The sequence below is a fragment of the Leptonychotes weddellii genome, chromosome 8 (assembly GCF_054177405.1).
Source record: "Leptonychotes weddellii isolate Sample4059 chromosome 8, ASM5417740v2, whole genome shotgun sequence".
In the NCBI taxonomy this organism is placed as follows: Eukaryota; Metazoa; Chordata; class Mammalia; order Carnivora; family Phocidae; genus Leptonychotes; species Leptonychotes weddellii.
Genome location: NC_138376.1, coordinates 29,471,619 through 29,495,687, shown reverse-complemented (window position 1 = coordinate 29,495,687; position 24,069 = coordinate 29,471,619). Strand labels below are relative to the sequence as shown.

The following is a 24,069-nucleotide window of genomic DNA, read 5'->3' as shown; positions in this document are numbered from 1 at the left end:
GTTTGCGTATAACACCCAGTGCTCCATGCAGAACGTGCCCTCTTTAATACCCATCACCAGGCTAACCCATCCCCCCACCTCCCTCCCCTCCAGAACCCCCAGTTTGTTTCTCAGAGTCCATAGTCTCTCATGGTTCGTCTCTCCGATTTTGCCCCCTTCATTCTTCCTGTGCAGAAGCTTTTTAGTTTGATATAGTTTCCTTTGTTTATTTTTGCTTTGGTTGCCACTGTTTCTGGAGTCAGATCCAAAAAGTTGCTAAGACCAATGTCAGGGAGCTTACTATCTATGTTTTCTTCTAGAAGTTTTATGGTTTCTGGTCTTACATTCAAATCAATCTTTAATCCATTTTGAGTTCATTTTTGTGTACAGTTTAAGATAGTGGTCCAGTTTCATTCTATTGCATGTGGCTTCCCAGCACCATTCATTTAAGGGACTGCCCTTTCGCCATTGTATATTCTTGCCTCCTGTGTCATAAATTAATCAACCATTTTAGTGTGAGTTTGCTTCTGGGCTCTCTGTTCTGTTCCATTGACCTATGTGTTTTTATGCCAATTCCATACTGTTGATTACTATATCTTTGTAGTACAATTTGAAATCAGGAAGCATTATGCCTTCAGCTTTGTTCTTTCTCAGGATTTCTTTTTATTCAGGATCTTTTCTGGTTCCACACAAATTTTAGGATTATTTCTTCTATTTCTATGAATAATGCCATTGGAATTTTGATAAGGATTACATTGAATCTTAGATTCCTTTGGGTAATATGGACATTTAAACAACATTAATTCTTCCAATCCATGAGCACAGAATATCTTTGTGTCTTTATTTGTGTCTTCTTTCATTTCTTTCATCAATGTCTTATAATTTTCAGTGTACAGCTCTTTCACCTCCTTAGTTAAATTTATTCTAGGTATTTTATTCTTTTTGATGCAATTTAGAGGGGATTTTTTTTTAAATTTCTCTTTTTGACAGTTCATTGCTAGTGTATAAAAACAACAGATTTTTGCATATTGATTTCGTATTCTGCAACTTTACTGAATTTATTAGTTCTAACATTTTTTTGGTGAAGTCTTAGTGTTTTCTAAATATAAAATCATGTATTCCATAAATAGTGGCAGTTTTACTTCTTTCTTTCTAATTAGGATGCTTTTTATTTCTTTTTCCTGCCTAATTGCTCTGGCTAAGATTTCCAATACTATGTTGAATAAAAGTGGTGAGAGTAGATGTCCTTGTCTTGTCCCTGATCTTAAGGGAAAAGCTTTTAGCTTTTCACTATGGAGTATGATGTTAGCTGTGGGCTCGCCATATAAGGCATGTATTATGCTGAGGTATGTTCCATCTATACCCATTTTGTTGAGAGTTTTTATCATAGGAAGTCAGACACTTTAACCCAGAGCCAAGTATCTTCTACAGTGGTATAGATGAATGGGCAGCTATTTAAAGGGACTAATTAGAAATCCCGGTGATGGGGGCGCCTGGGTGGCTCAGTTGGTTAAGCGACTGCCTTCAGCTCAGGTCATGATCCTGGAGTCCCGGGATCAAGTCCCGCATCGGGCTCCCTGCTCAGCGGGGAGTCTGCTTCTCCCTCTGACCTTCCTCCTTCTCATGATCTCTGTCTCTCATTCTCTCTCTCTCAAATAAATAAATAAAATCTTTAAAAAGAAAAGAAATCCCGGTGATGGGTATTAAGGAGGGAACATATTGCGTGGAGCACTGGGTGTTATATACAAACAGTGAATCATGGAACACTACATCAAAAACTAATGATGTATTGTATGGTGATTAACATAACATAATAAAAAAAAAACTAATGATGTACTGTATGGTCACTAACATAACATAATAAAAAAAAAATTTCAAACCACTCTTCAAAAAAATACACACTTGGACCACATAGCCTCCCAGTTTACTCTCAGTCCATTTCTCCTTTTTTTTTTTAAAGATTTTATTTATTTATTTGACAGAGAGAGAGACAGCGAGAGCAGGAACACAAGCAGGGGGAGTGGGAGAGGGAGAAGCAGGTTCCCCTCTGTGCAGGGAGCCCCTTGGGGGCTTGATTCCAGGACCCTGGGATCATGACCCGAGCCGAAGGCAGACATTTAACCGACTGAGCCACCCAGCCACCCCTGAAAAGACAATTTTTCTTCTCTAATGCCTTGGGTATGATTAACACTTTCCTAAAACAATGATAAGGAGAAATGGACTGAGAGGCGCCTGGGTGGCTCAGCTGTTAAGCGTCTGCCTTCGGCTCAGGTCATGATCCCAGGGTCCTGGGATCGAGCTGCACATGGGGCTCCCTGCTTGGCGGAAAGCCTGCTTCTCCCTCTCCCACTCCCTCTGCTTGTGTTCCTGCTCTCGCTGTCTCTCTCTGTGTCAAATAAATAAATAAAATCTTTAAAAAAAATTGTCTTCCAGATCAGTTACTATTCTTGGAACTGACAAAGAAGTAATGATCATTTCAAATGTTTCCTCAGCCAAAGTCCATTAATGTAGCAGGTGTCCTCAGGAGAGAGCTCTTATAACAGAAGGCCTTGGAATTCTCCTTCCACCACAGACTCATCACTAGATCACATTTATTTACTATGATTGCTCCATCAGTCCATCTGTCTCAGTAACTAACTTTGGGCAACTCAGAAGCATCTATCATCACTGACTCTTTAACAAAATTGTGGGTTAAATCAACCCAAAGAAGGACATTTCTTCCTTGACCTCAGTTCCATTACGTCCAAGTGAGTTGGAAGCTGGGTAGGGGAGAATGTCCTGGAATCATAGCATTATAGGAATCGTATGCTGTTGGCTGCAAAAGTTGGGTTTGCATCTGTTCTGAAATGAATTTTCCTGATCGTTTGCTTTCTGTGCCATTTTTACTATTTATTTTGTTGCTTGGCTTACACTGGGCCTGAGCTTGACTTTGGTCCATACGTCTGGAAAGCATAGTGTAGTTCATTCTCCTTCCATACACATTCTGCTCTTTTAATAAAACTGTTCCTTTTTTTTTTTTTTAATACAGAATGGCTGATCACAGGATTTGGTAACAGGGCAAAAACTGATAATTTGCTTAAAATGAGTCAATTTTGTGCCAGACTGGGAGCCCCATGACTCATAATTACAAGTTCAAAGCCTGGCTGTTTGTAAGAAGAGGAAACCCAGCCAGAGGGGCTTTCAGCCTGCGCACTCTTTGGATTCTTTTTATCCAGAGAGCAAATTACTGCCCAAGGCAACTCAAAGCTCATTAGTGAACCCAGTGAAGACAGGCAGCTTCTTGGGCTTGGACAGAAAGGAGTCTTTCTACCCTGCCATGTGAACCACAAACAGTTAACCAGCTCCTAGAGCATCTGCCAGTGAGCATTTTCCACCACAGATGAATGCCAGTCTGAGAAGCTTTAAGCAAATTAAATTTAGATTCCTCTTCATCAACTAACTACTTCATCTACTTAACTTTTAGCACCCTCTCCTTCTTCCTCCTCTTCCTGCCATTGTAGCAGATGGCAATAGTCAGGGCCCCATGCCCTTGGCATTGTTTTCCACAATCCAGTTCTGCTTCTGGCTTAAAGAAAAGACAGGATTAAAAAATAAAAATAAAAAACCTAAACAGTAGGGAAAGAAGTCAGACAAAGCTATTACTGCAAGTACTGAGTGAAGAGCTGCTCATGTGCTGCTACCACGTGAAGAGAGGTGACAAAGAGTAGAAGACAGACACAAGTGGAAGCCAGGAGCCCAGCAGTAGATGGAACAGATCTGTGGCTACAACTTGGCAGCCTCAAGACTAAGGAACCCTGGACATCACTGAATTTGGGAAAAGGAAGGATGATACTGGTGGTCGTGTTAAATGTGTGTGTCCTTTTGATATGCACTACCCATACAGGGTGTGCCTGGTGCCCAGTCTGGCAGACCTTACAAAGAGCCTCTTCCAGGATCAGAAAGATATGATGGAGGGGAGTGAGCCAAAGACGAGGGGTGGAGGGTGGAGGTGGAGGGACCTTAATAGAAGGGAGACACTGCTAGAAGGACCAAGAGGAAATAAGAGGATGTGATTCTGGCTGTTTTCCAAATCAAGTTAATCATTTTAAATGAGGAGAGCATTTAAGTCTGATGCTAAAATAGATTCCTTTGATAACTTTGCTTACGATCAGCCATAAACTAGGGCCTTGAAACTCCTTCCTTGGAGTTTTTTGTCAACAGCAGCACACATTAATTATCTTAGATGCAACAAAATGTTTTTATTACCATAGATCTGAGAATTCAAAAGAATACAGCACAAATGCAGGTGCATAAGCAAATACACTATCCAGTTCTGGGGTTTGGAGAGATAATACTTTACTTAAATCCCACTGTCCTACCTCTTTACTATCCCAGATCCTTTTCTACCTAATCCATCTACAAAATGAAGGAGAGAAACACACGTTTGTTGAGGGCCTACTATGACCAAGACACAGTATTGTGTTCTTTCCATATTTCAGTCCCTTTTAATCCTCAAAATAGCCCTATGAGGTTAATATTACTAGCCCCATTTTCTGATTGAGTAAACTGAGGATACCACCTGTTTGCAATCTTATGGATGAAAAGGAGCTTGTCTGATTGACACATCATGAGCCACACTGCACTGCTATATGGTGACCAATCATCTAAGACCTTCCTCCTTCAGCTCCCCAGTATCAATCAGTAAGCTCTTCCCAAGAGGGTGGGTTCTTTCTTTTACTCAGTCTGCATTACTGACCACTTACTATGTGCCAGGCACAGTAAGTGTTCATGCCACACCTTCCAGAACCCTCTTTCAATTAAGTTTCCATCACTGGAATGCCCTGCACACATTTCACAGCTTGATCATGTGTTTGCTCCCTAACCCAGTCCTTCCAGGATACAGGAACCTTAACATTCCCTCCCCATGGCCATCCCCAACCCTCCTGCCTCCGCCACACATGCACCCACACACACATGCACACATACACTCATGCACGCACACGTACACATACAGGCATAATTATTTCCACTTCACACAGGAAAACTAAGGAATACAGGAATTAAGTAACTTGCTCAAGATCACACCCTAGTAGGGTACATTTTTATAACTGTTGTTTCTTCCAGGCACTACTGAGAACTGCTGTTGGAATAAACTGGCTTCCTAGAAAGCAAGAACTTTAATTCAGAAATTCCCTTGAAAAATCTAGCCTACAGAAATAATCCAAAGTGCCTTTGTGCAAAGACCACTCTCTCAGAGAGATCTTCCTCTAACCCCCTCAGGAAAACAGCCTCCTGCATCATTGGGATCTCTCCATCCCCTCACTTTGCATTACCTCTCTTCACAGAGCTAATTGATAGTATGTATTTATCTGTTTCTCCTGTCTGTCACCCTCAGTAGAATGTCAGCACTCCGAGGAAATAGCCTTTGTTGACCAGCTCCAAGAATAGTAACTGGGATATAGTGGGCACTCAGTAAATATTTATGTTAGTTAACTAATTAAGTACTTAAATGTGGAATAGCATTTACACACCAAGATGCTCACTGCAGCATTACTTACATATATATATGTATATATATATAATGTAAAATTCTAATTCTAGAGAATAGATTATAATGAGGAAATATTACATAGCCACAAAAGGTAATATTTATGAAGAATTTGATGAGTTAGGAAAAAGGATTATGAGATATGTTAAGTGAAATAAGCAAGCTACAAAATTGTATCTACATTATCATCTTAACTATGTGATAAAACAAAGCATAGAAAAAACTGGAAGGAAGGTAGATGGATTGTGAGTTATTTTTTTTTTTCCTGCTTCTTTATACCATTCTTTATTTCCCAGTTTTTTGCAAGGGACAAGCTATACCTTGATAATTAGGAAAAGTAAAATAATAACTTTCAGATGTTCTTACCTCATCAGGCAAAGATATAGAGGGTTAAATCTTTAGGACTTGCTTTATGCATGAATTGTATCCCTTTCTGAATTCCTATAAGATAATGCATCTGTGAAAGAAAAATTCCTCAGAAGCCTTCCTGAAAGGCTTATTATAAATGGTTCATAATGGTAAATTACCTCTTTCTGTTGAGAATGTACAAATGCTAGGCACAGATATTAACTGGCTGACCCTATAGTGTTCTGAAATAATGCTAGATGTCCCCAAAGATTCTCATTTCTCTGTCTCAGAAATGGAAACTCTTGCCAGGAAAAGGAAGGGGAGCTGTTCTCACAAGCCCACTCACCATTTAGGTGTGGTGTTTAGTTTGGCTCCCTTTAGAAATAATTATTTATAGGTTTAGTATGCATAAAACAGAGACAAAACAAACAACCACAAAAGTGAAAACCAAAGGAGAGAGAGATCAAGGAGTGAGGTGGTAAAGTTAATCAGAGAATGGGTTAGCAGGGAGCTGTGGAAGTTGACCCAAGCTAGGTTCCTGAGAAAGAGGGGACACTTTAAAAATTCTGACTGTGGGGGGCGCCTGGGTGGCTCAGTCCGTTAAGCGGCTGCCTACAGCTCAGGTCATCATCTCAGGGTCCTGGGATCAAGCCCCACATCGGGCTCTCTGCTCAGCTGGGAGTCTGCTTCTCTCTCTCACTCTCCCTCTGTTCCCTCTCTAAAATAAATAAATAAAATCTTTAAAGAGAAGTTCTGACTGTGGGTGTGGAGTGGAGAGAGCTCAAACTCAGGCATCAGGGTTCTCATAGGAGAGCAGTTTGGGCTTGAGCAGGAGGGCAGGAAGCAGGGTGCAAATTTAGTACATATTAGGGGCACCTATTTCCGATACAACTGCTGACCTTCCTCCCTCCCTCCCTTTATTCCTCCCTTCCTTTCTATCTTCCTACTCTCCCTCCTTCTTTCCTTCCTTCCATGCTTCCTTCCTTCTTCTCTTCCTTCCTTCCTAGCATTAGAAAAGGAGCAATAAACAAGACAGATCACCTTTGTGGAGTTTTCATTTTATACAATACATATATACGTGTAGTTTCTGATGACAACAAGTGCTAGGAAGGATATAAAACAAAATAATAGGATAAGAAACAGTCCGGGTGTGTTGGAGACCAGAAGAGGTGATATGTGAGCTGAGAACTGAATAATGAATTGATAGTCATAAAGATTCAGGGAAAGAACATTCCAAACAGAAGGAACAAACAGCAAGTGTAAAGGCCCAGAGGTAGGAACATAGTGGACATATCTGAGGAGCTGAAAGAAGACCAGTGACCTGAGAAGGCATGAGCAAAGGATATCTAAGAGGGGCATGAGGAGGGAGAGATGTAGGCAGAGACCATGATGTGAGGTCTGCTGGACTGAGGAGTTTGGGGTTTGTTCAGGAGCCATGGGAAACTACTGGAGAGTTTAAAGCAGAGGAATGACATGATTATGTTCTTTAAAAAATCACTCAGGTTCTATGTGGAGAATATGCTGTAGGAGGGCAAGATGGATGCTGGCAAACAGGAGACAGTCCAGGTGAGAAATGGTGGCGACTTCAGTTGGGATAAACAAGGAAACAAAGAGAAGCAACAAGGTCTAACGCATACTTTTAAAAGATTTCATACAGAATCTGCTGGTAGAACTGTTGTGGGATCTGAGGAATCATGGATGAGCCCTAGGATTTTTTGCTTGAGCAAGTGGTAACATTTATTGATATGGAAACAATTAGAGGAAACATCTTGGGGTAGATTTTGGAATGGAGCATGAAATTAAGGGTTCTGTTTGGAACATGTTAAGTTTGAGATGCCAATTAGACATTAAAGTAGAGATTTCAAGTGGGCTGTTAAATGTCCCAATTTGGCCCTCAATGAAGAGGTCAGAGCTAAAGATATAAATTTTGGAGCCATTGGTGTATAATACATTTTAAAGCCACGATACTAAATGAAATCACCTGTTGAAAAAGAAGAGTGCCCAGGACTGAACCCTACTGCGCTCCAACATCTGGAGGTTGGAAGAAGCCAGGAAGGTGAGAGAAAAATCAGGAGGGAGTGATGTCACAGACGGCCAAGGAAGGAAGTGCTGCGGGCAGAAGGGAGGAGTCAACTATGTCTAACGGTGGTGTGTATTGGTCAGGATTTACTAGGTTATGCTCTGGTGATAAATTAGCACTAATTGTGCATAGCTTATCACAACAACATTTATTTCTCATTCACATTGTATGAACACTGTGGGTCAGAAGGGTGGAAGTTCTGCTCCACAAGCACCAGGGACCCAGGCTGACATAGATGACACATATCTGTGATGATACCGATCACCAGAGTGAGAGAAGAAAGAGCACGGAAAATGGCACAGTGAGTCTTCAGTGCTTCAGCCAGGGGGTAACACATATCACAGTCACGTGCACCTTCCCAACCTGCAGGGGACTCAGGGACTGGGTGCTGGCATATGAAATAGTTGGTGACTTTACTGCTCTACCATTTGCTGAGAGGTCAACTAAAATGAGAACAGAAAACTGATCACTGGCTTTGGCTATGCTTAGGTTACTAAAGATGCTAAAAAGATACTTTCAATAGAGTGGAAAGAATGAAACTCCATTGGACTGGATTGAGGAGAGAATGGGAGGTGAGGGAATAGAGACGGTGAATATCAACCACCCTGATGAAGCTTTTTTTTTTTTTTTTTTATGAAAAGGGACCAGAGAAATAGAAAGATAACTAGAAGGTTAATGGGGAGGGGAGGGGGAATATTGTTAAACAGTACTTTTTTCCTTCCTCTGGGTATCTAAATGTCCTTGAATCTCTTGCTCTGCAATCCCTCTATAAATAGATAAACTTGTCTCCTATTTCACTAATGAAACCAAGGCCAGTGAACATTGAATGTTTTAACCTTCCATTTTGTACCTACAAATTCAGATATATCTACATCTAACTATATCTAATTCAACACGGATTTTAAAATATGGTTTTGTGGAGGGGTGCCTGGGTGGCTCAGTTGGTTAAGCGACTGCCTTCGGCTCAGGTCATGATCCTGGAGTCCCAGGATCGAGTCCCGCATCAGGCTCCCTGCTCGGCAGGGAGCCTGCTTCTCCCTCTGACCCTCCCCCCTCTCATGTGCTCTCTGTCTCTCTCATTCTCTCTGTCTCAAATAAATAAATAAAATCTTTAAAAAAATATATGGTTTTGTGGTGATGGACATAATCCAAAGAAGAGGGGGAAAGTTGCTCAGGCAAGAGAGAAGGGACAAGAGAAGAAGGCCAGGGGAGTTTGGGAACCACAGCCCAGGTAGAGGGATTGGCCTTTGTTAAGATGATGGGTGCTTGATCCATTCTCACCAGAAGGAAAGCCTGGATTACATTGAGTCCACCAGTCAGGACTGATGAGGTAGCCCCTGTCCTGTGCATTTATCTCCCCAATGAGAAGAGGTTGTTACTGTGGGATGAGCCTCCTGGGGTAGTCAGGGAGCAGAGAACACAGAAGCAATGGAGCCTGCCTGACAGTTTAAACCACTCTCTCTTCCTCCATTGCTAACTCATAACTACCAACTACCTTCAGAATTCTCCTACTGTGTTCAAGTCGTTCTTGCGCTCTGAACAGCTTGCTGTGGGTAGGCTTTTAGATGACTCATTATTACTTATGATGACAATAATAACTCATTTTTACACTTTCACTTTTTATAGTGTATTCCATATTTATTCATTCATTCTGTCAGACTTTCAAATGAATGATTCATAGCTGCCATATTCAGTTTTATTACTGCAAAATATATACATAGAAAACTGCCTAGAGATGCATGTACAGTTTAACAAATAATGCTTTTAAGAAAAATATGGGGCACCTGGGTGGCTCAGTTGGTTAAGCGACTGCCTTCGGCTCAGGTCATGATCCTGGAGTCCCTAGATCGAGTCCCGCATCGGGCTCTCTGCTCGGCAGGGAGCCTGCTTCTCCCTCTGACCCTCCCCCCTCTCATGTGCTCTCTCTCTTTCTCTCATTCTCTCTGTCTCAAATAAATAAATATAATCTTTAAAAAAAAAAAAAAAAAGAAAAACAAGTTAACTAGAGGTATCTCATCCTTGTTTATTCATTCAGTTGACAAACCTTGTTTGGAGTATCTTCCAAGCACTGAGCTTGGAGCTGGGGCTACAGATTCATAAGGCAAAGTCACATGTCTTTGGAACTCATGGCCTGAGGGGTGGAGAAGGTGGGCAGATAAGATAGTCATGCAAATAGTTTATTACAAATGTATTCAGCAGTTCCAAAATGGAGAGATGCACAAAGTGCCACCATCTCTTATTAACACTTCACAGTAACTTTTTTTTTTTTAAAGATTTTATTTATTTATTTGAGACAGAGAGAATGAGAGAGACAGAGAGCACATGAGAGGGGGGAGGGTCAGAGGGAGAAGCAGGCTCCCTGCTCGGCAGGGAGCCTGATGCGGGACTCGATCCTGGGACTCCGGGATCATGACCTGAGCCGAAGGCAGTCGCTTAACCAACGGAGCCACCCAGGCGCCCCACTTCACAGTAACTTTAAGAGACAGTTTTTATTAGCTTCATTTGATAGATGAGGGGCTTGAGACTTCCAGCAATATAAATGGCAGATCCTAGATCATACAGCTAGTGGGTGAAACCCGTGCTCAAACCCATGTTTTCCTACTTTAAATTCTATCGCCTTTCCCCAACCACTGCACAAGAGTAGTAGAAGAGTAGCCCAAAGTTACACTCTAAAGCAGATTTTCTTCCATCGTCTGAGGGATGGAGAGTAGCCTGACAAGCCTGTGGAAAACTCCAGTGCACCTCTGCCTAGGAATGTCCTGGGGATGCAGGGGACTCGTTAAGGGTGTGGTGTCTGGACCTAGAGGTCACTGGGCTCCAATTCCCCCCACAGTCAAAGGAAACCCCAAGGTCCTTTTATTCAATCTCTGTGCCAGTCCCTGACCGCGGTGGGCTCTTTCCCACCCCTATGACCTTGCTTTGTTTCTTTTTTTTTTAAAGATTTTATTTATTTATTTGAGAGAGAGAGAACACATGAGAGGGGTAGGGTCAGAGGACGAAGCAGACTCCCTACCGAGCAGGGAGCCCGATGTGGGACTCGATCCAGGGACTCCAGGATCATGACCTGAGCTGAAGGCAGTCGCTTAACCAACTGAGCCACCCAGGCGCCCTGACCTTGCTTTGTTTCTTGAAAAGCCCTCTGCAATCTGACCACTCCCCTTCTTTTACTTTCTTACAATTGTCTACACCACCTGCACCATACTACCACCAATGCATTGTCTATGAGTGTTCGCCTACTTTCTAACGTAAGCTTGAATTTCCCATACCCCCAGTGCTTTCTATCACAAGGTCAAGGACAATATTTCTTTTATTTATCTGTAACATTAAACATAGAAGAGGGTTGTCGAAAGAGCAGATACTCAGTACTTGTTGACAGATGGTCTACTTCACCAGTTGACTCACAATCTCAGTGAATAAACAAATGTTACATTTAAATAATGAAATTCTTTCCAGAGAAAAAACAGTCGGGATACAGAGGGGTCAAAGGGAAAATGATGGCCCCTTGGATCCTTTTCACCTCTTTCTCATGGCTATTGCTCATTTGAGGATGGGAAATTATTCTCTGCCAAAGTCCACACTCTTGGAACCTGGACTGTACCCCTTCTCGCTGTAGTATCCCCCTGCTTTGGTCCAACACCACTATTTGAAGTGCATAAACTCTTTGACTGTGGAGACTCTTCAAAACTGAAGTTCCATGTAGATTAGGGAAAGATAATTACTCAGCTGGACCTGACCTAGTTGGTTAACTAATGAAGTCCTCATGGTAGAAAGTCAAGCCTCCCCTACAACCCTCTCTTTCCCTCTGATCCTTACCCAGGCCCTGGGACTCCAGGTGGAGCAGCTCTTCCTGGCCATCTGGTGCCTGCCCCAGATTCCCATTCATGATCATCTCCAGCTCTGACAAGCTGCCATGTGCATTCATGGTTTTCAGTGCACATCCCAACTCACAACCCTCCCAACACTGCCTTTTTCTCATGACCTCCTGACCTCATAGTTCTGACCTCAGTGGTTTGCTGGTATTCATGAGATCATTTCTACTTGACAAATGATTTTCACTTAGCAACACAGTATGCAGAAGAAGGGTTCCAGAGTGAGACCTGGGATCAAGTTATGGCTTTACCATTTTACTAACTGTTGTCTTGGGGCCACTTTTAACTTCTTTCAACCTCAATTACCTTACCTATAAAATGGGCCCAATACTACCTAGTTGACAGGGTCACTGTGAGAATTAAATGAGACAACATATGAAATCCCTCTAGCACATGCAAAGTTCTCAATAAGCATTAGCTACCCCCCATCACCACCAATAGACTTGTGAGATTAGTTAGTATCTGTGAGTTCATATTTGTGAAGCATGAAACAGTGCCTATCACAAAGAAGACACACAACAAATAATTTTTCCCTTCCTTTTTTTGCCCCCAAGGAATGAATACCAGTATACCCAAACTCCATTTTACCTTTTGCTTACTTCCAAGCAAGAGAAACAGAACTTTATTTAAATCTACATGCATTTCAGGGAAGAGGCTACTAGGCTAGAATGTATTTTTTTTTAATTCTCTTTTAAGAATGTAGCAAAATAAATTTGAGACCACAGTGGAATTCATTCCTAATTTAGGCATAGGTAGAAAACTTCCCTCATTTGTCAGACAATAGGGCATGTGAACAATGCTCTAGCTGCTGCCCCCAAAGCACAGGCTGACGTGAGAACTGAGCTCATTGGGGTGGACACCAGTCAACAGAACCCGGTTGACCATAGCCTTTAGAAATGGTCAGGACATCTCAAACTCAGGGAATCCGTGTTTTTCAGATTCTGCAGCATTTGGAGTCTCTTATTAAGCTGAAGAGGAATGCTACCTTTCTATTCAGTGGGCCTCTCAATCAACTGCCCTTTAACCCACAAAGGGCTAGAGCTCACATGTCCTTCCACCCAGATTTCCAGGGTTGGTTCAAATATTGGTCATGGAATTGGTCACCAAGGCTGCCACATCTATGGACTGAAATCAATGGAAAAGACTCTGTAGATCCAGTTTCGCCTGGCATCAGGAGCCACAGCATGCTGTCTTATTTAATGGAAATGTTGCTGGCCTCCAGATTCCTGAATTAACTCCAAAACGCAGAAATGCCAACATGACCCAGGCTGTTCTCCAAGCTCCATGCCTGTGTCTGTCCACGGATTTTTCTAAGCAACCCACATGGGCACTTTGTTCTGAATAAGAACACTCACAAAAGAAAAACCCCAGAGAGGCCAGGTTAGGAAAAGGAAGGTCTTCGGCAGACGATCCTCAGGACCATGGTTTAAAGGCTTAATGTGACTGTTGGAAATGGGCCACTGCCCTCAAGCAGCTGCCATTCTTCCGGGCGCTCCAAGTCTGTCCACTTGGTTGGCACACAGGGCCTTTCGGCACCCGCTCAAGCTAACATCCAGCATGCAGCTGCAGCAGGAAGGTGACTCAGACATGGTTACCAAGACGAAAGAGAAACACAACCAGCTTCGAACACTGACCCCTAATTCCACGCAGCCCACATTGTCTGTGCTGCTGGGCCTGCAAGGCTTGCTGGTGGGACGTGTGATCTCTGGCACCAGGAGTCAGGAACCCATTTGATTTATTTAGATGTGGTGCCACTACTGGGTGGGTCTCCTAAGGTTTCCGTGGCTTTCCACTTCAGATTTTCCCTTTACTCCACTCCCTCAAGCCCCTGCCAAGCCTACCATGTTTCAGCCTGGTCCAAGCCAGCCCTAAGAATCTACAAATTAAAGGTTCTCATTTGACGGCTTTCATGTGGCAGCTTAGGAAACTCCAAGGCCAGTCCTAATCTGAGGACTTCAGCCCAGGTGGTATCTTCTGGTTTGAACATAAGCCTTTAACTCCAAGGCCTAGGGCACCAACTCATTCCAGAAGTGTCACTCAAAAGCAGGAAGAGTGTTGGGCAAGTGTCCTTGGTCACCCCAAAAGATCGACTCTTGGTCTTCACATCTGCAGTCACTTTGGCTGTGGCTAAGTGGTTTGTCTTCCCCTTGTCTTCAGATTCCATACCCCGCTGCACCCACCCAGCCACCCCTCAAATTGTAGCTGAGCTGGCCCTTCAAGTAAACAGAGCCATGGCACATGGCACCGCTTCCTGTGGTGGCCTCCATCACCCTGGGGGTGGGGAAGCATGGACAGAGGGCTCCTTGGCATCTGCCCCCAGGCGGCCACTCTCAGTGATTCGGGCACTTGAAGGCATGACGCTGCTCCCTGGGGAAAATCACCTGCATGTCAGCCCTTAAGGTGGTAAAACTAGGCAGTTATTTTCCCCCGGAAACATAGGAATGATGAAAGTAACAGCAGTCGTAATTTGATTAGGTGGTAATCTGGGAAAGGGGATGAATGATGTAGGCTGCCTGACAATGTCTTCCATGAGTGTGAGGAAGGAATGTGGGAACGTGGGGACTACCTCTGTGCCATGCAGGTCTTTCACGTAACTTCCAGAAACCTCCTCCTTCCTAAATGACAGCATCCTCTGTGCAGTGAGGAGAGGAAGGTCAAGTGTCTCCAATGTCCCTCCTAATCTTTCTGGGAGATGGACCATTTCTCTTTATAAGATCTTTTAGCGCCTCCCCCATCTCATGCATGTTTTCAGTCCAGCATCAGTGGACCCTTTGCTTTCCATGCTAGAAGCTGCTGACTTGTTCTTCGCTGCAGTTTCTGGCTGTAGCCATCATTTCCTTTTGATGGTCCTCGGGACATCCTTGTCCCAGGCACCATTCCCAAGAGTGTTGGACCACTGACCTTTCCTTCATTTCCCTCCTGACCTTTTATGTTTCATGCTGCCTTGATAGATTTATCCCTTCCTCTCATCTAAATTCCTCCTTTCTCTCCCTCCCACTGGTCCATTCATTCTAACTTTTCTATACACCAAAGCATGGAATTCTCTTCTAATTATTTATAGGAGGATACTTTTGTATATTTCACCTAAGTCAACATTTACTGAGAAATTCCAGTGCCTAGAGAACCTTGTATCAGATATCGTACAAAGCCACACTCTATCCCTGCCTGTTGCTTCTCATTACTGTTTGCACTTCCATGTCCTACATATTGTAGGGATTCATCATGTCACTATATCAAAGCCACTCCCTCACCTTTGGTTTCGAAAACTTCCACTACCAAGCCACAAACCATATGATCATCTCCCACATCCAGCTTCCTCCCTCTCTCAGCCTTGAATGTCCCCCACCCAGCTCTGAGCCTTCTCTTGCTTTTGGGCCCAACCGGTGTGATCCACGCCCCCCTTCCTGTCAGAATCCCACACCATCGCTCACTTTTCCTCATTCTCTGTGGGTCTTCTTTTCTGCCCTTCCTTCTTCAGTCAGAGGGAACTGAGGCACCACATGAATAGATGCCTTTCCCAAGGAAAATAGATTTTTGGCTCTGACCAAGAAATCCATTTTTCAGGGTGAATAACACAACTCTCCATCATTTTACCTTTGTCAATTTTTAAGCAATAGCTTGAGCAGCAGTAGGTTGTTTGGGGCAGCCAGGAAAATGAGCTCTGGCCCTTGTGCTCCAGACTAAAGGCAATCAGACAGCAGGCCCAAAGGCAGGAGCATAAACTCTCCACTTCCGATGTGTTTCCTTTCCACTTGGTTTCCATGGGACCCTGTGTTGGGGGCGAGGAGGGCTTCCAAAAGTACCGATGCATATTCTTCAGCAAAATAAGGAGCCAAATTTCAGGATGGCCAAAAAAAAGAGAACATTATAGAAACGGGTGAGGGACCAGCACCAAAGAATTTTATATGCCTAACATTTACAGAAGCCTCACTCCAAGGCTGATTTTGCAAGTGCCTTGTTGTCTGCCATTTCTACCTAAGTGCCATTCATAATAAGTATCAAAATCCAGAAGAGGCCATACCTTTAGGATTTGGAAGTGTTTTCCATCTAGCTCACAACCTGGAATTGCAATGTCCTGTTTTGGAGGCCGAGACTGAGAAACTCCTCTTCTTCTTTAGGGTTTTTTGTTTGTTTGTTTGTTCGTCTTTTGGTTTTTGCTTTGTTTTGTTTGAAATTTTATACTGGCCTGTAATATTTTATGTGCTCTCCTCCAAGTCTTAAACAGTCCTGTGCCTCAGCAAGCCAGCAGGCTGCTCTGAGTCATACATGTTTTCTGGGATTTGACACTGTGACCTATGATTGAAATTCACTAAAAGGAAACAACCACGAGCTAGAAATAGTCACGGCAAGTGGAACTCCTAAGGTCCTCTGCTTTGTTGAGCAGCTGAATCTGACAGACTAAACAAAGTTGGGGAAAAGGCACAATTTGTCTTTGCCATCACACCTTCCCTTTTAAGCTCAGATTTTCCCCCATTTTGGCACCAGCCTGAGACACCATCTTATGTCTCGTCTTCGCAGGATCTGTTAGCTAATGGTCAACAGATCATGGAGTTTGTCTTTGCTAGCTCCAGGACGGTGATGCCTTCAAGAGTATTTGCATTTTTATAAAAGCTTCTTGGAATTGGAATCTCTAAGGGTGGGCTATGAAGCATAGTGACATGTAGTAGGAGAAGATGGTGTTGAATTTTGTGTGTGTGTGTGTGTGTGTGTGAATTTTATACAGGGGATGCACCCACTGAGGAGTGTGGTGGTGGAGGAAGGAAGAGCCATCAATGTACTTACCCCATCATGTCACAATATGCTATGCCAGAAGGAAGAACAGTAAGCATGTAGGACATTCATTTATTCATTCAAAAGAATTTGAGTTCCTCCTATGTGCCAGGTACCATCCAGGTGCTAGAATTACTGCAGCAAATAAAACTCACAAAAATCCCTGCCCCATGGAGTGCACACATTCTCGAAATAATAATAGAAATAGTAAAACAAAATTTGTGATTCTTTTTTTCTGTGATACCGTAAGGAAAATGCAAGGTTTGGGACAAGATAGACAGTGATGAGAGTCATTATGCTTTCCTTAGCAAAACGGATCTAAAAGCAGAACTGACTTCCTCTAAAAAGCCAGACCGTTTTTACCCCTTTATAACATTTCTTTAACTGAGCCTCAGTTTCTTCCTCTGTAAAATGCTATTTGACCAGGGATCATGGAGAAGTTTAACTGACATAATAGGTAAGGAAGCACTTGATACAGTGATTAGTGTAAAGTATATAAGAAATTCATTTTATTCTCCCCAAAGGCCATTCCTATTGGGTGGCAGAACCTCGCATATGAATCAAGTTGCCCTTTTGATCCACTCTCCTCCTCTGTCCCTTCCTTCTGGGATCTTCTTCCACTTCTGCTCTACATGGCAAATGCCGCTCGTCCCTCAGAATCCTTCCCAGTCATCCCGACAGAGCTGACCCTCCTCCTCCCTGTTTCCTGGCGCTGGACACATGCCTGCCTCACGGCAAATAGCAGCTTTCATTGTTACTGTTCACGTTTTTTCTCCTTCACTGGACTTTCAATTCTTTAAGGGCAAGGATCAAAGCTTTAATCTTCTTGTTCAAGTTTATAGCTCGGTCACATGCCAACCACAGTGCCTAAGAGAAATAAATACTGGTGGAGAGAATAAATAAATAGATGATCATCTCATTAGCTTTCAGTCACTCCCGTGCTCCAGCTGCTCTAAGTCCTTCTAATGGCAGCCAGGGCTTGCCGCATGAGAGAGCTGTTTTCTAAATCCTGAGAGGCAAAGACAGCTCTTCAGTAGGCTTCCAGGCCCTACTTTGCCTCTCTGCCTTCAGACGATGGGCATCATCAGCCGTCGCACCTTGGCCTCCCTGAGCAGACATGGGGGACGCTAGCTGCCAGAATTACAGCCCTCACATATCAGTGTCCGCTCACCTGAGCTCCCCACCATCAGAGAACTCCAATTCCAGAATGCCTTCTCCATCGTCCTGTGTTCCCGACGATACGCCCATGGCACTGCAAGACCCCAAGCACGTCTTAAGTCACCGAAAGTATTAAGTCCTTCCAGTGTACCTTTCTGTCTCATAACATGCACTTCACTGAATTTTAAGTCTTGGAAAATTGGCGACTCCTTTATACTTGTGATACAGCACTGGCCCCACATGTCAAGATCCTCTGGAAAGTGACAGCAAACTACCTTCCTGGGCTTGTCTCCTCTGTGCACCCCATGTCCGTTCTGTTCCCACTACCTAGGCCCCTCCGCACCTCAGGGAAGATGCAGCGGGGTTTTCAGTTGGTTCTAAGTTCTTCCAGGACCAACTGCTGTAACAGTGCCATGGGCGCTGAGAAGCCTCAGCACGGCCGTTCCACCCAGCTGTCAATTCGGACTGTCAGCTCTAAAAGAAAGCAGAGCCTGGGAGAGAAAAGGCCGTGAACCCAACTCCTTCACTGCAACTTTTTCAATAACCCTCTTCCGGCCCCCATCCCTGCCGCTGCCCTCTCATCACCTCCTCTGTGGGAGGCAATTTGGGGGATCCCCCAGGCAGGTTCCCAGGTGGTCTCCATGGAGTTCTCCTCATCCCCCACTCCATTCCATGGAGATTCGCTCCCTCTACCCTCTGTTGCTATTTCATTGGCAGTGAAAAGCACACATTGTCAGAATTGGGCACAGACCAGGGGCGGGGTATGAGGTATGGCGTGAATCCCTTGGTTCCTGGTGGGCTCTGCTGGATGAAAAGTGCCCCCCGGTTAATGTGTCTCATGCAGCAGAACTCATCTTTCCGAGTCTCGCACAAACCCATTCCCAGGCTGACCCGGTTCTGGAGTGTGCAGGGCAGATGTGGAGACAAAACCGAGACGTGCCCATTTGCTTCTGATTGGAAAAGGGTGGGGTGTCTTGTGTGCCTCACCATTCAGACATTCTTCATGGTGCTATTTTTATCAATGGTAATCATTAAATTGGTGTCAGATGGGCTGGTCCAGTTCCTCACCCCGAGGCCTGGTGATGAGACTCAGCGGGTTTTTTCCAGGCAAGAGGAGATGTGGTATGTGGCCCATATGAATGCATCTCCGGAACCTGGGGCCTCACAGGCGAATCACTCTCGCCCTGGATCATGTTCATGTGGCAGTTAGAGCAAGTCTCATTGTCACTCCTGGTTCGTTCCTGACCTGATTCATTTAACACACATCTGTTGAGCACCTTCTAAATGCCAGACATTGAACAAGACACTAGGGATTCACAAAAATGTAATCTCTACCTCCTAGAAACATGCCTGTCACCAGAAAGGATTGTCATGTGAAGTGACAGTGTCTACTGGACTGTGTGTGTTACAGATGCATTGATAGAGGATCATTGACTGCGGAGGGAGGATTCGTGCTGCCTGGGCCTCAGGGAAAGCTTCTCGGGGTTGGTGACACTCAGCCAGGGCTTCAAAGATAAATAGACTTAACTGGATGAAAACATGGGGAAAAGGAACCAATGCTTTTAAAAGAGGCATAAAAAAACAACTCCGTAGATTCACCCAAAATCCAGCTGTGAATTCAGCTGTTGCCTAGGGAGTCCCAGGCACACACTTGCATTGAGACTCGCTCTGGGAGTCCAGGGGGAAGTGGGCTGTGGTACAGGAATACCATCTGCTCACTCCGCCGTCCCTGGACGTCCTGACTCTGGGTTCCAGAATTTGGCCCCCGAGCAGGGCCCAGCAGCAAGGGTTGGCACATAGTGACGATAGCGACCCAGGATGTTGGATTTAGACGTGAACTAGGAGCCGCCATCACAACCTGCTCATGGATCTTGCGATGGAGAACCTAACGTCGGAGTAAGCACCGAGGCCCCTCCCTAGACACAGGAAACAAGGATGAGTCGTTATAGGGAGACTAAGAGTAGAATTTTCTAGGTTCTGTATCTTTCAGCCTGGTTTGTACCTCTTTTAACTAAATGCCTGGAAATCCAGCATGAAATTTAACAGAAAACCAAAACGGGGCATAACAGGAAAACGGGGAGAGCTGTAGCACTGAATGATGGCAGAAAGTGCATTTGCAGATGTCCTCGGCAATCCGGGGCCTGGGGCTCTGGTTCTCATTTCCTCCGACCAGACATTCCAAAGTCCAGCCCCCTACAAGTCACATGCCTGCACAGGCCCAGCCCTGCAGGGTGCAGGGTGTCGCTGGAAGGGCCTCCTCGCTGGGTCAGTGGCCAGCTGGAAGAGCCCGGGGCCACCTTGTCTGGTCAGGAGCTTCTCGGCTGTGAGCCTCTTGGAGCCAGGGCTAGCTTTGTGGTCCGCCTAAAGTGACAGTGAAATTAATGGGATCCTGATGCCGTGACTGAGGCCATTTCCCCATGTCTCCAAACAGGGATGAGAGAAGAAATGTCATTAGGACGACAAGAAGCTTTTGAAATCTTCAAGAGGGACCACGCTGACAGCGTCACCATCGAAGACAACAAACAGATTTTGAAGCAGAGGTAAGGCTGGTTCACAGGGCCGCTGGTCCCCCGACGCTTAGCCAGGCCAGTCTCAAGGAAACTCGCTACTCTGTTGTCCCTAATCTGCTTGACCTAACTTCTAAAAGAAAGGCCCGATGTGTATTTAGTTTCACGGTGAATTATGTCCAGCCCGGTAGGACTTTCCTACATGGGAAACTCCTCATGCCAGCACTGCTGGGGTCCACAACGTCAGGGCAGGGTCTGTCACTGACAGCACCAAATTTGTCTACAGTTCTCACCTGTTACACTAATTCCCGTCTGCCTGTGACTCTGTCCATATCACACTGTTCCAGGGGCCAGGGGAAAAAGTCTGTAGACCAAACTGTCATCTTAGAACTCTAGCTGCTACAGCCCACGCTTCCCACTCAAAGAGAGTATATGTGCACACAGCTTGTGACCCAGAGGCCTCTGGTGTGTTCTCCAGCCGGAAGCGGAGCGGGCAGCAGCGTCTACTGACATATCATCAAGCTGGCCTCTGAACCCTTTAGGAAAAAAACTTCATTTCAGCTCATCTGCAGTTTAGATGTGCAGCCGCAAACTGTGGCAAACAGAAAGACTGCCAGGTGCATGGGTCCAGAGTTCAGAAGAGAGACTTCTAGTCTGTGAACTCTTCTACTGAGTCACTCGTGACTCTGGATCTTAGCACACACACAAACAAACATTTGGAAATTTTCAAAACCAATTCGCTGAATTAAAATGAGATCCAGGTTTGAGAGTCATATGCTTATAAATGCTTCAAGGAAGCTTAAGGAGTGGCTGAGCTCAGGAAAACAGGTGGAGACGCAAGGGTCTAGACGGTAGAACCAGGGGGAAAGCTCTGAAGGGCAGGGAGGGAGAGGAGGCTGTGAGGGAGGCTGAGAAAAAGCAGAGAGAGAAGCAGGGGAGACCCAGGAGAACATATTACCTTGAAAACCAAGAGGGGAGGCGGCTCTAAGAAGCATGTTGTGAGTGCCGTCTGACACTAGAAAGAAAGAAGCAGGGGAGACTGGAGCGAACACACCGAGCGAGCGGGCAACTGCGGACCACGGGTTGGAGGGCTGGGAGTGAGGGAGCACAGGAGAAGGAGCTGAGCAAAGAGAGCACATGTGAACATGTATTCAAAAAGTTTGTGATAGACGACAAACATTCGAAGGAGGGAAACTGGAGGCCTAAGGAGAAGGGAGGTTTGTTTCAGAGCGGGAGAGAAGTGGCCAACATTGCAGGCCATGGAAGCAAGCCCGTGGAGAGAGAGGGAGACAGATAGACAGACCAGGGGAAGAACTGATGCAGCAAGGCCTCAGGGAGAAGGTCTGGGGAGGGAGGGCATCAAAGATCCCGGTGAGGTGAGCCTGGAGAGAAAAATGAGACAAGACACTGCCTCTGATGCCCTTGGAAGTGAAGGGAGGAAGGTAAGACGGCCTCTATTTTGTCTGTGGAAGTTGAAGTGGAATGAGAGTTGGGAGGTAGCAGACATGGTGGCAGAGGTTTCATACAGATGTCACAGGGAACCAGAAAGAAGGCAGAGCTGGAAAAAGAAAAGGAAAGGCAAGCAGCACTGAGGGCCCAGCTTGACTGGCTTTCTCGCTGTGGTGGCGTGTGAGCGGGGGTCTCAGGTCACTTTAGGAATCCTACGATGGTGGTAGGGGTGTAGCTGGGAGCAGTCATTCGGGCGCCATGCTGCCCCCCTTAGTCCGAAGAAGTACATGTGGCCCCCGCAGCCCAGTGGTTCTGCTTCCGGGTCTGTCTCCCAGGAATCTCTCCAGTGGGCTCTGAAGGGGACGTATGTGAGGATGTTCGCAGCAGCTCAGTTTGTGGCTGAGGAGAGCTGGAAGCCTGGGTGTCCATCACCAAGGAAGCAGAGAGGTAAAATCTTGGGGAAGCTAACCATGAAGTCAGGAGCAATGGATGAATGTACACACACCAGCACGGACAGCACTAAGAACACAATTCATGGAAATTATAAAGAGATGCGCACAAAACAAACAAAAAGAGCCAAACGTAAAGATAGATTATCACATACTTTAACCATAAGAATGGTTACCTGTGTGAGGGAGCAGAATGAGGGCAGGACAGGGGGGTGTGAATGAATAAATGAATAAAACAAGGGCTGGGGGAGAAAATAAAGTGCCTCTACTGAAAGCTGAGGACCCTCCCCCTGGAAAAATGGACATAGCGCATCCACACAAATTTTAGCAAATGAATCCTGGGGTTTCTCAAACCTTCTAATGCATATTCACAGTAAGCCATGAATTTCTGGGATAGTCAGCTGGATGTGTTGGAGCAGAACACCTGTCTGTGAAGATAAGCATGTCACACTTGCTGCCTCATCCAATACGAACTTCTAAGGGGCCCTCAGCCTTCTCACCCAAGGCTTCAGAGCTTCCACCAGGGCCTGACAACTCTGGCTTCATATTAAAATGACCCATGGAGCTTGTAAAACCTTCCAACACTGGGCCTGACCCCTCAGATACTCTAATTTAATTAGGTAGGAGCTAAGCATCCATTTGTTTAAAGATTCCAACATGAAACCAGGTTTGAAAACCACTGGCTAAACAGTGTCCAGAGTCCTTGAGATCCAGAAGCTCTGAGGTAGGATCCCCAAACTCTACAGGCTAAACCAATTACCAAGGGATTCTTTTGTGCACATGAGTTTAAGAACCACTAGCTTAGGAAGAATTCTATTTTTTTAAGAGTTTATTTATTTAATTTGAGAGAGAGAGAGAACATGAGTGGGGGAGGGGGACAGAGGGAGAGGGAGAAGCAGACTCCCCGCTGAGCAGGGAACCTGACTCGGGGCTCGATTCTGGGATCCCAGGATCATGACCTGAGCCAAAGGCAGACACTTAACCGATTGAGCCACCCAGGCGCCCCAAGAATTACTCTGGAACTGGTATGGTTCCTGGTTCTGGTTTATACTCGAGTTTAGGTCTGTTTCCAGTGGGAGGGTGGGTTGGGATGGTAGGGCTGAAGATGTGGTCTTTCAAAGCCTCTTAATACAAAGCTCACTTAACTCTAGTACAGTAGGGTTCTGACAACCCCATGACAAATGTGCTTTTGGGCTGAAACACATCCAATCACATAGGATGGGCTGGTAATACTGGTGGTCCCATCTTGCTTGTGGCCATAAAGCGAGGGAATTAATGAAACTCGCACAAAGCTTTCCTCTGAAGAGGGGTTTTTCCCAGCAGTAAATCAATCTTTTTAAATCAAATGAAAAGTCAAGAGACCAGCCCACATTTTTAAAAAAATGTCTACATCTGTTTAATGTTACTGTAATAACAATCATTAAAGGAATATTTGGTACTGGGGAGTGTAACCCAGGATCTACACTTTTCTCGGGATTGGAGCTTTTGTTTGCATTCATGGAGAGTATTCAATTACTAGGTATTACATGCTCATAACTGCTGGAGGCAGAAGACTAAGAGAAAATGTTTTTCTGTGAAAACAAATAACTAAAGCACTGCTCCTACAGCAGACATCAAAATAGGGCCCCACAGGTGCCAGTGGGGGCGACTTCCATGCTGCCCTTACCTCAGGAAGCAGTCTGCAGTAACCCCGATCCCCTCCAAGCATTTGCTGCCTGTCCCCCTGGTGACTGGAAGCACCATGTGGCCCATCTGCAGGAGGGCTGGCCGGTCCTAGGAATGCAGACATGCATCTCAGCATTTTAGTCAGGATGGCACTAAACGCCTGTTTCCTCACTCAGCTCCCAGGAGACTACTTCCTCTGAGAAAGTCTCACCCTCTGAAAGCCCCCAGCAACGAGGCCCCAGCGTCCTGGCCCACCATTCATTCCCGA

At 45.1% G+C, this 24,069-nt stretch overlaps 1 protein-coding gene across 3 annotated transcripts in view; it reads left to right on the top strand.

The window, feature by feature from the left end:
* Positions 1-24,069, top strand: part of KIF6 (kinesin family member 6) — a 296,650-nt gene that overhangs the window by 176,481 nt on the left and 96,100 nt on the right. For all 3 annotated transcript variants that reach the window (XM_081828121.1, XM_081828120.1, XM_081828122.1), the window contains one exon: positions 20,163-20,271. In XM_081828121.1, coding sequence (XP_081684247.1) covers positions 20,163-20,271 — 109 coding nt within the window. The remainder of the gene's footprint in view (positions 1-20,162; positions 20,272-24,069) is intronic.